This window comes from Anas acuta, chromosome 3, assembly GCF_963932015.1.
Source record: "Anas acuta chromosome 3, bAnaAcu1.1, whole genome shotgun sequence".
Lineage (NCBI taxonomy): Eukaryota > Metazoa > Chordata > Aves > Anseriformes > Anatidae > Anas > Anas acuta.
In genome coordinates, this window is record NC_088981.1 from 67,207,863 (window position 1) to 67,221,560 (window position 13,698).

The following is a 13,698-nucleotide window of genomic DNA, read 5'->3' on the forward strand; positions in this document are numbered from 1 at the left end:
CGCAGGCAAAAAGTTGACAAATGAGGAAAATAAAACTGCATAACGTGAAGTTTGACACTAACCTAGTCTTGGCCAGCAACGGTTAATAACAAATTACATTTTAAGAGTGAGAGTTACAGGACATGTCTCAAGAACCTTTTACGTGAGAAGCATTTCCTGCTGAATGTTTTTCAGTAAAAAAAAAAAAAAAAAAATGCAAAATTTGCAGTGTTACTCTGGCTGTAAAATAATACCATAAATATTAGCCTGTGGTTAAAAGTTGCAAAGTCCCAAACCTGTCAAAGGACTAAGTCATTTTGGTAAAATTGTGGAAACTGTTTTTTTTTTTTTTCTTTTAGTTTGCTCTGCATTAGGAGTAATAGACTTTTTTTTGACTGAAGTTACAAAACATTTGTTCTTAGTCCTGATATTAAAGCAGGATTAAAAAAATAAGTTTTTTTTTTTTTTTTTTAAATAATCTCTCACCTATACTTAGTGGTCTTCCTGCCTTATAGAAGCAAGTTCATCCAGAGCTGGAGACCAAACAGAGAACTCAAATAAAAAGATAATGCTATGGTAGTTGTGTTAAGAGTGTAATTAAGGCAGTTCTTGCAGATGTATTGAGAACATCTAAGTAGAGGGACCATAAGGGTAGAAACTGTCTCAGTAGACAAGTCTGAGTCATCTTGGATGAAAAGATTGGTAATGCACAACTGGTGAGAGCTAGAACTCTTAATATTTACTTTTTTTTGAACTAATTTTTAAAGGGTTTAGGTGACAGACGGAAGGAACAGGGAAAGGAGAGAGAACTTGTTACACGTGGCTGAGGTGTAACCTTTGCAATAAAGCAAGAGGAGGATCTATGAACAAAGATGGAAACAGATGGAAAGAGGAGTAAAAATATTTGTATGCCAGCTGGGGTGAAGGAAGATTGTTCAAAATGTCTTGGTGACCCAGAGCCCAGCTGAATGACCTGGCTGCTGCCTGTGGCTGTAATGAATAGGCCCTCTGCATTAATCTTTTTTTCAAGAGATCCATACGTGACAAAAGAGAAACACATCCTGACTAAATACAGGAGTCAATACTCAATTCACTTTTTGCTGGGTAGAACCTGAGCCCAATGACTGCAAAATAAAATTACCTAAATTATTTCAAACTTGCATTTTGTTCAAAAGGCAAAAGTCACAAGTGTGACTTGACACACAGTGTCTTGATTCGAGTGCAATCCAGGCACTAAGAAGGGGCAAACTTTTTACTGTCTTTGAAGGGAAAATGCTCAACTTTTTTTTTTTTCTCATTTTTTTCCCCCTTTGTTCTAATCAAGGCAGTTGTTCCTCCATACACTTAAGATTAGCCTTGCCTTGTTTGCTTGTGTACCCCTGGTGAAGTAATTTGATGTCTGCTCCTGATGCCCACACCAGTGCTGCATTGTTTATAACCATTGTTTTGAGGCCAGATGGATGAATAAGGGCTAAACAATGTTTTTCAATAGTTTTCCCTTTTGAATGGAAAACTTAATCACAGAATCATAATCACAGAATCTTGGAAGAGACCTCCAAGATCACCCAGTCCAACCTCTGACCTAACACTAACAAGTCCTTCACTAAACCATATCACTAAGCTAAACTTCTTTTAAAGATGTTTAATCTTCGTTGGCAGAAACCCATGAACTACAGCCTGATCCATCTCCCTAGTGTTTCCATTCACCAGTTGTGTAGCCATCAGCTCTCCGCTGACTGGTTTTCCATGGCTCAAACTCAAACAGGAGGGTGTAAAAAACAAAGCTAAACTACAGACATTCATAGATGTGATTATCCATAAGAAAATGCCAGAAATCAGGGAGGCTTGGGTGACACCCGGTAATTTTTCAGTTAAGTCTTCACATTGTTAACAAAACTCCTCTTGATTAAATCTCAAATTTCCCATCAAGTATCTCAATACTTGAAAGAGTAACAATTCTGTAAAATGGAATAAAGCAGAATGAGATAATTTTGTCTAATGATCTTTGGTATTGTCCAAGTGTGTGTTATCATTTTATTTTGGGAATGAAAGGATTAATGTTCAGGCTGCTGAACCAGAGCAGATAATTACCCTGTTCACTGGGCTTATGCTTCTGGAAACGTGTTTGCTCTGAATGCTTTTTCCTTCCAACAGAAATGGGTTGTCCCAGTTCAATCCCTCTTGGAACAACCTGTGGGGAGTGTGCTGCTGTTGGCCTTCCATTTGCTAAGGGCAGGTGAAGATTTTTTTTCTGTGTTCTGGGTTTCATGCCTGGTTTAGCCTTGCGGTCAGAGGAGGTGCCAGTCTCCTGAAGTTTCTGATTCTGTGTGGGTCTGTTTCCAGGCTGGGTGAAAAGGGTGACATCTCTGGAATTAATAAGTATGGACACAGAGGAGTTGCATCTTTCACTGCAGCATGTTTGCTGTGACAGCCTCACTGGAACAGGTTGCCCAGAGAACTCGTGGAGTCTCCCTCCTCGGAGACCTTCAACAGCCACCTGGACATACGTAGTCCTGGGCATCCTGCTCTAGGTGGCCCTGCTTGTGCTGGGGCTTGGGCCAGGCGGGCTCCAGAGGTCCCTGCTAACTTACACCACTCTGTGATCTCCTGGGGAATGTTTCTGAGGAGTGTCTAGGCTGTGAAGCTGTATGTGATGAATTTGTTTGGTTCTTAAGTGGTGTCTTTCTTCAGAAAAGGATGTACTCGTTTTGTTACGCTGACACCAGGAGCAAGTACTAAGATGGCTTGTGAGATGTTACACATCAGGCTCCTCATTAGATTTTTGTGTGCTCATTGTGTTGGTTGTTTGTCTCTCTTTCATTTTGGTGATCTTAGTAGCTTCAGCTCCCAGTTAAGCATTAGATGCTGGTTGCAAATGCGCAAGGTGTTGCCTTGACTCTTGACACTTGTTTTGCAGAAGGCCTGCAGCGCTGCTGTGGGTTGCCCATACTGATCCTGTTACGAGAGCAGAGCCTTTGGGCTACCTCTGCAAAGGCATCACCAATCCTCCCCCAGGTTTCATTTATATTCTTCATGGTTGTTTATAACCCTTTATGAAGGGTTTCCTGATTGGAGTTACGGCTTAAATACTTCAATGCACCTCAGCTGCTGGGCATTGGCAACTTCAGGTTTGAAGCTGGTGACTGGGCTTTTTATAGAAGGATGCTGCTCTGGTAGATGGGGATTTTTGTATAGTTGCTAAAGGAGTGTTACTGGAGTTTCCTATTGATTTGATCTTTGTTTTTGCCTGTTTTGCTTGACAGGTCAGGTGCTAACTCACAATAGAAGTGAGGTGTCATAGGAAAACTCAGGGAGCTAGCAGAAATTTTTTAAATTCTTTGTGCTCTTAAGGTGATTAATCTAGATCCAGGTAACCCATTGCTAACTTTGAAACTGATTTTATTTTTAAATGAAAGGCACAAACACATGGAATGGAATAATTTAGTTGGAGGGGACCTACAAAGATTAAGTCCCAACTGTCCAACCACTTTAGTGCTAGCCAAAAGTTACAGCATGATATTGAGGGCATTGTCCAAACATGCCTCAAGTGCCTCTTGAACGCTGACAGGCACGGAGCATCAAACACCTCTCCAGGAAGCCTGTTGCAGTGTTTGACCACCCTCACAGTAAATAAATTTTCCTTAATGTCCTGTCTGAACCTCTCTTGGCACAGCTTTGTGCCACTTTTGTATTGGCAAGACTGTTTTGTCTTATAGTAACTTAAAGTAGTTGTCTTGAGTGCTCTAATTAAATATGAAAGTGTAGTTTGGGCCACCTCAGTTTTATGCTATTTTCAAAATCAAAACTTGTCTATTACTTGGTAATTCTAATTTGTGACCAGAATCCTACACATTTTTAGTGCCAAGTATTTGCACTTTTATTTAGAACCAGAAGGGGGCAGCAGCTTCCTTCAAATCTTCAGCATTCACGAGACTGGAAGAGATTCTTTTTTTATTAAATAAAAAACTTCGATTTATTTATTTATTTGTTGCTGTTCTTTATACTATTATTAGTAACGTTTACTCTTAAAAGAGCAAACATCCAGTCTAGCTAGCATCCCGTTGCAAGCACTGTTCAGGTGACACAATTTACAGTAAACATTGTTCTCTGCATCCGTGCAGTATATGTACAAGCAAACTTGAACACAGACACACACACAATTATAATTTCATATAGCTCTGGACTCGTGATTTGTTGAAGACTGCTTAAATATATCCATCTACTACTTTAAAAATGAGTGCTTTTTTAACTTTCAGTGCTTATGTGTGCTTTTTAGTTCTGTGTTTGTGGGTGGATTAAGTATTTCCAAAAGAAGGGGCCAAGAGCATTGTTAAATGACTTACTGGGTCGGTCTGTAGACTCTCCTGCCTGCACTTTGCCTGTGCCTTTCAATCATGGTGTGCAACTGGCCTCATCACATTCCTGGCACCTTTGCTGGGACAGAGGCCGCCCATCACGTCCGACCACGTTGAGATTTGGCACTGAGGAGAAGCGAAAAAAGGGAGAAGAACATTGCATTTTGCTCTTGTTTAGTTTCAGACTGAAGGTTTTAATTTTAATTTTATTTTATTTTAATCAGGAGAAGAGGAAGATCTGTTCACACTGACCCACACGTCATGTTTTCTCTACCACTGTTGGTTTCCAATGACTACCAAATGGTAGAGCAGTTCCCAAACACGTCTGTCAGTAACCAGGTGATCAGTGAACTTCTCAGCCAAATGTTCTTTTGCATAAAATATTTATGTCCTTGATGCTGGTCCTTATATAGTGAAGTGACTGTACTATAATAAGTGGGGATAAAGTGTGACAATCTGTTGGGAAGTTAACTATGAACTACGGACTCTAAAGGGGTATCTTTATGACGCCATATGCTAGGCATGTGTAAGATAGTAGAAAAGTTATTGTAGCATTTTTTACCAAAATCATGGGTGGCTTTGTGTTGCAAGTGTCAAAAAAAGACGGGTCCTGTCTTTTGTGACACAGCGCTGTATGCACTAAGGCATGTGTGGAAGAGAAAGTAAGAGCTGTCCACAACCTTTTCACATCCACGTATGACTCTCATGTTTCCATGTTACAGGCCTACTTTATCCAGGTCACCAGATTCAAATTTTATAAAACTGTCTGTCAGAGCAGATGGTGTCACTTAAGGATAAATAGCTTAGCCATAGATGTGAAGAAAAGCCGCCTCTTCAAGTAAGGTCTGCTAGCGCATCTCAGGCTTTATCACCTATGTCTTGTCTCCCTGCATGACAGAGAGTTTTTAACAGGTTTGTGATTGGTGTTCTCAAAGATCTTTACATTTTTCGGTGGGCTTGATTAGTTGATACAGCTCTGGACAAACAGTAGCATATCTGTCTGTCTCAGTTTGTCCATCTGTGGAATGGGTTACCTGGGCCACAAAAGCTTAGATGTGCAATACATTTGGGAAGGCTGAAGTTTCTCGTACGTGCCCAAGGCATCACATTGTTCAAACCAATGGCTTGCTAGTGGCTAATGTAACTTACTGTCTTTCTAGCCTGTTGTCCTCTACAGCCTGTTGTTCCATTCTTTTATGGTCAGTGTCACCATCTCTGCTCTCTGTCACTCCTCATGTAGCTCTTTGGGAGACTTCTGATAAGCTCTCCCTGGGTGCGTCAGGCTTCCGCCACTGCTGGATGTTTCTGTATTGTTTGTGTTAAATTGTCGCTAGTATTTCTTTGATGGCTAGAACTTTGGTTTTATTTCTTGTCTACCTACAAGAGAAAAAGTGTATGTTTTACGGTCTGTTATTGTCTGTTAATATCTGATTCAATTGAGAGAATTTTGCAGTCCGACTAACTTGTTATTTTGCAGATTTTCTCACTCCTTTTACTAGCTCAGACTCACAATAGGAAATGCTTGATATTCAGAGTTATTGCTTATCTTCAGGTGGGCAGATAATGCAGATCTTTAAGGGAGCTTTTCCAGTCATGTCAGTTAGAAAGTTTGTGTCTACCCAAAATTATGGATTCCTGAAGTCAGTCCTGGATAGTGGTCAGGACATGGGAGCCTTAATTACAGCAGCATGTCACCAACGTGGGCTTATATTTTTGGTTATGCTGAAAAATGATGTTGTGCTGTAAATTAATTAAGTTGTCTCCTTCCTGAATTTTTCTTTCGGATACCTCTGTCTGTATAAAAGCAAGTGGGTTGATAATCTCTTGGATGTTGTGTGGGCTCTTGGTAGAGGCGTTGCTAGTGGCTGAATAAATAATGAATTAACTCAGACCGAAACAACAGCTTACTGAATAACCTCTGCATACGGTAAGTGGAGAATGTTTTTCAGGACTTTTCAGATCCATAATGTGATGCCAAGCCTAAACAAATATGGTGAAATTTGAATGAAAATCCTCCAAATTCTCATGTCCAGACTATACAATGAGATAACACAGAAAGGCAGATGTTAGGCGTCCTCCTTATCATTTACAGCACGAGTTTTCCCCAACTAAGGATGTCTCCCCTCTTGTCTTTATCTAGTTTAGAAACAGTTTGACCCCTTCTTGTATGCCCTTTGTAGCTGGTAGGACTGCACCAAGGGGCTTCAAAAAAAAAAACAAAAAAACCCAACCTATCAGGAGTTTCTATTTTGAGTTTCAAAGTTATTGTGTAGTAATGGCACCTTCCCTTTAAATAAGCAGGTTCCTTGAAACTTATTCAGTCTTCAATAATTCATAGACATTGCCACTGCTCCTTTATAATGTTGTTTGTCTTGTTAACCCCACGCAGCTATATCAGAGTATTGTTTAGTATACGTGTCAGGTTCAACAGTACTGATGAGGTTCAAGTGAAAAGATAAATTCTGCTCATTTACCCCATGCTGTACTATTGCAGAGGGGGTTGGAGGTCAGTACAGGCTTACATCATCACTGACATTGGAAAGAAGCAAGTAGAATGGATTTACTTTTATGAAAAAAAAAAAAAAAAAGAAAAAAGGAATGCAGCAACATGACCTTGCCATTCCTACAGTCCAGACTGATTACAGGCTAAAGGGAACTGTTTGGACACACGTTCGCTGACCAAACCTAACCTGGTTTGGAGAGAGGATTAATGGAAGAACACTGATGGATTTTTACAAGGTTGATTTTCAGTGGATACCTGACCCTGCAGGACTTCTGTGAGACCTCTGGCTCATTTCTTAGAGGTCACAAACCTCTTGTTCAGAGGTAATTGCTTTTTGTTACTCACCTCCAGTGAAATGAATTTGAGCTGCATGGAGAGAAACTACTGGTTTAGCAAAACCAAACTAACACAAACCAAAAAAAAAAAAAAAAAAAAAACTGCCTGACTTTGGCAAAAGCCAGGACACAGACTAATAATTACACTTTGTTTAATGTTTATTAACTACCTCAGTGGTGACTTTATATGCACAGTTTTGAAGGTGTTGCCACAGTGCAACGCTACTGTTTTAAGGTCAAGAGGTTTAAGTGTAACTTAGTGCTAGTAGTATACTTTGTTATGGCAACTGCACTTCTTTGCTGTGGTTTTTAGATTCTTCAGAGGTACTGGGTGAGTGAGGCCTTGTGCTGGATAGCGGCAGCAGTCGCCACCTGTGCTAAACAGACACAAAATGGAGGCTGCCTGGGCGGGTCACAACAGTGGTGGCCTGGGGGCTCCCTTAGCACCTCTCCAGAGGTGTGGGCTCTGCCACTTACTGACGTTGGGCACCTGGCTTGTCTGCACTGCAACTGCAGGTTAGATAGATCATCTGAGCACTGTAAGGCCTCTGCTGCCTTCTCTCGTCTGCTGTATGGCCACAAGTCCATTTTCTGCCCATGCAGTAGAGAAGCGTCCCACTGCAGCTCAGCAGGCAGTGTCCCAAAAGCCTGGCAATGACAGGGTGGCACTGGGGAGGGCACAGCAATCCGTGTCATACATCTGCATGGCAGAGAAGACTCCAGCACCACAGAAAAACAAATCATACCTGTCAATGATAGTGACCCACCAAGCACTTAATCAGTCAAGTGTCTGCTTCTGTCATGGGGCCTACAGCCTGACATTCCCATCCTGTGCAGGGAAAGTTTGTGCCTTAGACTGGCCTCCAGGGGTATCTGTGCAGAGTGGGGAGCTGCCAAATGATGGTCAATAATGGGAATAATCTGAAGGAAGTCTGTATTAAAACTCAGTCTTCCTGGGGTTTAGCCAGGCCAGTACTGCAGACGAGCTGTGGGATTCATAACCTGCTGGTAATGGCTGGGCTCCAACCTCGTGGTTTTTGTTTTTTAAGAATGAAGCAGGGATCCCTCCACCACAGTTAACCTCAGCAGTCCCAATGCTCCTGAGATGTGGGCATGTAGGCTACATACACATTTGTGTATTTGTTGTGGTGTTTGGAGAATCTATTTATTTATTTATTTATTTATTTATTTATTTATTTATTTATTGGGGTGGGAGTCTTTCTTTGGTTCCTTCGGTTAGCGACGAGCAGTGACAATGTGTGACCCTGTTCACAGCACAGTCAGAGGCTTGCTATCGACGGTGGCTGGAACAGGTAGACCCTTAGGGCTGTGACCAGTTAATATTTAACCTTCTTGTGAACTCTGGCGCGGTTTTACTGTTCCAGCCTACTGGGAGCAACTGCTCAGGAGAGGAGTTTGGTACTGAATCACTGCTGAAAGTCTCCGTTAACCAGATGGTCAGCCTCATAAAGAGGTTAGACTCTGCTCTGCCACAATCTCTAGCGACGTTGGAGGGAGACCCAGTGCAAATGCAGCCCTTCCTACTGTGTTAATGGTTTGAAACAGGGCCTGTCTTAGAAGGAACATTTTTAATTATGTGGTTGTTTGCTAAGTCTGGCTGTGTTATACCTGCAGCTGGTTTTGGCTGTGAAAACAGGCTGGGGCAGGCAAGCTGGAGAAGCCATTCTGAGGCGGAGCACGAGGATGAGCCACCACAGCTGGGAGATTCGGGCAATCCCTTTCCTTCCTACATCAGGGTTTAGTATTGCTGCCACCATCAGAATGGAGAGACTACACAGGTAGGAAATTACGTGCATATCTGCTGTTAGGGTCACCAAAAACTGTTTCCCAGGCTGAGGGGGAGAATGCCACTATGGCACTTGTAGCATGCCGCAGATGCAGGATACATGTGGCTGAGGCATGCCAAAAGGTTGTTATAATACAAGCCGTGGCATCGATTGCCTGCTGCTGTTGCACTGCTACATTATCTTGGTGCCTCATTAGGTGGGGAATAGCTCTGATTACTGAGCTCTGCTTGTTTGTGAAGTGACAAGTCAGGCTAATCAGCTGTGTGGGTGCAGTATTGGTTACAGGCTCACTGGGGGGGCATCCTTATCCTCTCCTCAATTATGTGCTTCCAGCAGCAGGGTTGGGCACAGAAGTTTGTTCGTGGGCGCTTCTTCTCTAGAGATTATGGACAGAGAAGCCAGGCTAAATGGGGCACTGAGATAATCTTTTTTTAGCCTGTCATACTGAGAACGTAAATTGCAGCCTCGCAACTGGCACTTTTGCAGAGAGTAAGGAACACTTATTTCTCACCCTGCAGGATATGTGACAAGAGTGGGTGTGCAGTGATGATAAAGTCACCAAGTTAAGTACCAGGCCTGTGTGACTGATTTACAAATACCAGTGTGCTTTATTTACATAGACATGTAAACAACAGAAGGTAAACAACACCACCCAGCTCGGTCTAACAAACAGGCTGCTGCTGCTTCGCTTCAGAACCTGAGGTGTTTTATACATTTCACAGAAACTGTATTGACAGTGAACACAAGAGGACTACAAGGTTAGCTCGACTCTTTCTTCTTTGCACAGGAATTGCATGCACTGTGCATTGGCGTGACAGAACTGTACCACTGAGGCCACAAAACAAGCATACGTGAAGAACCCACTAAGAGCTTTTCTTAAGGTCAGATATGGCTTGAGTTAGCAAGATTTGTATGTAGTGTCACTACATCTGTTCTGTATTCTTATAGCACTTTCCATCCCAGGATCTGAAAGCGCTTTACGACCAAACAGCAAATCTTTGCTGCATCCTTTGCAAACGATCCCATTTACACGTAAGAAAACAGAGCGCCTTGAAACGGTGACTTTCCCAGAGCTCACGTTTAGTGGTCTAATTTCCCATCCCTGTGCCTTAAATATAGCACCGTTCTTCCTTCCCAGAAGTATATAACTTCTTGATATTTTAGGACACGCTTTCAAAGTTAAGGTAAGGCTCCAAGTGCTGCGAGTAGAAGGGCAGCGGATGGTCCCAGTCACCACTGAAGCTGTTTAGCTTCAATGACAACTCTGCTGAAAGAGGAGCCAACTACTGTGCAATACATTGCACCCATCCCCAAGCTTTTTCAAGTTTGTCCAAAAATGGAATTCATGATAACATCTGCTGCAAAAGAAAAACTATTTGAAAACAACTGTGCTGATCTGCTGTCTTGCAAATTTAAATGCAACAGTAAGCCAAACACACGCTGTGTTTTACTTTGACTAAATATTTCAAATGGAAATGTTACACTAAATTTGCAAGACAGAAAAATACCCAGTGGAATAATTAAGAGTTCAGAAGCTACGCTGCTTTGTGTCAAGGAATGAGTTTCCTTATAGTTTAGCAGCAACAGCATCAGCTAGGGCTTGAACAGGATTTAATTCTTAGCTGTAAATTCACATTTTGTTTCCACACACATTTCTTGAAAAAACATATTGGCAGGTGTTGATTTTTTTTTTTTTTTATTGCAGATGTGTCTGCAAAGTGATCACCATGGCTTGAATCCAATGCTGGTTCCACTTTTCTACCTGTTTTTGACACGAATAGCAAGTTAGGCTCAGCTCAAAAACTAGATCAAATTCAAGCATCTAAGAACTGCTGTGAAAAAGCAGCTGGGCAGGTGAGATTGAACATGATATTTAAATGCTCAGCTGCCTTCTCTTGTGCACTTCATGCTTCAAGTAGTTTTACTTCTACCCTCCCAAGAAGAACTATAGTGATGCCCTATCTTCAGTTTTCATAGGAAAGGAACTGAAGCACCACAACCTTAAGATACAACAACCTTAAGATACAACATGTACAGCTGTCAGTACAACTGCATATAAAATAGAGGGAGAAAGAGGTTTTTTTCTTAAACAGGCATTTCTGCAGTAATGTTTTGTTTTTTTTTTTTTCTCCTTTCAATTCCACAGGTGCAAAGGAAACTTAAGAAATTCTCCTTAAATAAAAGCTATGTACAAATTGCACACATTGCAAACGGAGCACTGAGATCAGTTACAGAAAATAAGATATACAGTCTTCACTGATAACATCTCTCTTGCTATAAACAGTGATAAACAGCATATGCTTTCTTCAGATGTCAGAACCCAGCAAGACTGCAATATTATGTACACAGGGTTTGTTTGCCTTCTGCCTTCCACAGCAGAATCCTTTAAAACTCTGTTTTCACTTCGGAAGCTGTGCAGCGACATTCCTGTGCACCACGTCTCTCTTGCTCAGCACATCACAAGAGAGCTGTCATTGCTGTCTGGCTTATTGGTTTGAGGCAGTCTCTGGGGGTTGAGTAACCCTCGCTCCCTAGTGAATTTGTCTGAGGTTTCTGGTAGTCCGTACTGTAGCTCACGGAGGTCAGAATACTGTTAACTTTAGGTTTATCATAGTTTATTACACTCTGGGGTGTCTGATAGTCTCCGTTCCTCGTATCGGTTTTGCATGAGCTAGAGAAACTGCCGGCGGAGAGGGAATGCTTCTGCAACGAGATTACAGGTACGTTGTAGCCGTTTTCAGAGGGGAAGTTATTTTCTCTGGTGACGTGCCGCTCTATGATCGGGGTGGCGTATTCAGGTTCTTGGCTGGTGAGGGGCAGCGCGTATTCGTGCCGGTTAGCTCTGAGCGGACAGTGGTAGTGGTTTTCAAACTCTGCGCTCCCCCTTCTTCCCTCCTCTTCAGTGTCCATGGGTCTGAAAGTAGATCCTTTCCGTGTTACTGTTCCAGTTCCAATCATGAGAGGCTGCTGATAATCTAAAAAGAAGTATGAGCTGCTCAATAGTACATAGGTGGATTATTTTACGTAGTAGATGGCAGAAGATGACTTGGTTATTACATCGGATCTGTGATTACCAAGGATGTGAAGAAACATTGCCCCAGGTCTGGCTCTGCACCCTCCTTCAGTGCAAGCACTGCAGAGCCTGGCAGAAGCTGCTCTGCGGAGGAGCTCCAATCTGCCAGCCCTTGCCTCGCTCCCTGCCTGCCTTTCCCCATCTACCCCCCCAAACACGTTATCATCGTTTCTGGAGTATACTCCAAAGCCCTAAAAAAAGGCAGAAGTTAACAAAATATCACCAGCAAGCCAGAGAGAGGACTTTGCACGAAGTTCCATGAAGGAGAAGTTCTCAAAGCACGCGTTTGTTCCACTTTGGGAATAATTAAGATGCCGGGAGGATTCTTAACGAGCGCAAGTGCCGGCTCTATTTAAAAGGAATCTCACAGTAGCTGACTGACAGGGAAGATAAAGTTAGGCGGAATGGCAGCCAAGAGAGTCAAGGGAAGTGTGAAATGTGTGAAGTCAGCTCAGAGCTGAAGCGTGCGCACGAGGGGGGCAAGCCAGAAGGCGAGCAGCAGGAGCAGCGCGGCCGGGGGAATGGGATGGTTAACCCCACCGAGGGGATGGCTAACCCCACCGAGGGGGCAGAACTGCACTGGCCACGGGGAAAGGACCTGAGCAGGAGCATGCAGTGAGATCCAGGGAGTGCAGCCTGCTCGTGAAGTGCATATTCACTCCTCTAGTCAAAGAGGATAGCAGGCTGCCGTGTAGGAGAGAGATCTGAGCTAATCGGGTTTTCAAAACATCACAGAAAATTATCACGAGGGAATTCAGCCTTCCAACTTTTTCACTTTGGTACTAGTGAAAATCGCTTCCTGATAGATACGGCGGCCTGAACAGCTCCAGTAAGTGACACTGCTAAAGTATTGTATTTTGGCGCAGGCGTGAAGAAAGTTAGCTCAGTTTCTGTTTTGGCATCATAGTTCATCTGACATGAGCGTCAAATTCAATCCCATATGTCCTGTGAAAGATTTTTCTGGCAGTTCCTGGCTACTTCCCAAACTTCAGCATGTAGGGTGAAGGTGTTAGGATATGTCACTAAGTGATGCAGCTCTCGCCAGCATTGCTGCTGCTACTCTGAGTAATCTCACTCGCTCAGCAAGAAGCGTCCCCACTTGCTCTGGGCTGCCATGAGGAGCAGCAAACAGCAGGGAATTTCGAGGGGAACAATTTCACGTGGGATGGTGCCCTACATGCAAGGTGCATGCCCTCTGCAATTTAATTGTGAAATAGCGTTTGCTGCACATTTCTGGGCTGTGCTCACAGTTTTTATTTCATGTTTCTTATTTTTAAGGAGGCTGTAGGTGAAATGCAAAGCCTTGGGAGCTGTCAGGACAGAAGGAGAGGTATGAATTTTCACACTGCAGGAGGAAAGGCTGGGGAGAACAGAGGCTCCCTGCACACAGCCAGGGTAGCTGGATAACCATGAGTTTTAAGGAACCTTTGCTCACACCCTTTCCTTCATGAAATAAAACTGCTTTATAGGTCTCTGCATATTTATATTGAACGTTTCTGTAAAGCATTCAAACTGTCTTTGACAGATATCCAGGGATAGCACCATATGGAATTACAATGATCTTTTTTCTTTTTTTTTTTTTTTTCCTTTTAATAGATTTCTCTCTGAGAAACACATTGGAGAAATCCTCAGGAATAAAGGAATT

The 13,698-nt window shown here is 42.7% G+C and overlaps 1 protein-coding gene across 4 annotated transcripts in view; it reads right to left on the bottom strand.

Annotated features, from left to right (window-relative positions):
- Window positions 1-9,565: 9,565 nt before the first annotated feature.
- DCBLD1 (discoidin, CUB and LCCL domain containing 1) overlaps window positions 9,566-13,698 on the bottom strand; it is a 48,915-nt gene continuing 44,782 nt past the window's right edge. For 2 of the 4 annotated variants that reach the window (XM_068677621.1, XM_068677622.1), the window contains one exon: window positions 9,566-11,955. In XM_068677621.1, the coding sequence (XP_068533722.1) occupies window positions 11,438-11,955 (518 nt within the window). In that variant the 3' untranslated portion in view covers window positions 9,566-11,437. The remainder of the gene's footprint in view (window positions 11,956-13,698) is intronic. The other 2 variants (XM_068677623.1, XR_011095097.1) reach the window with 2 other exon arrangements.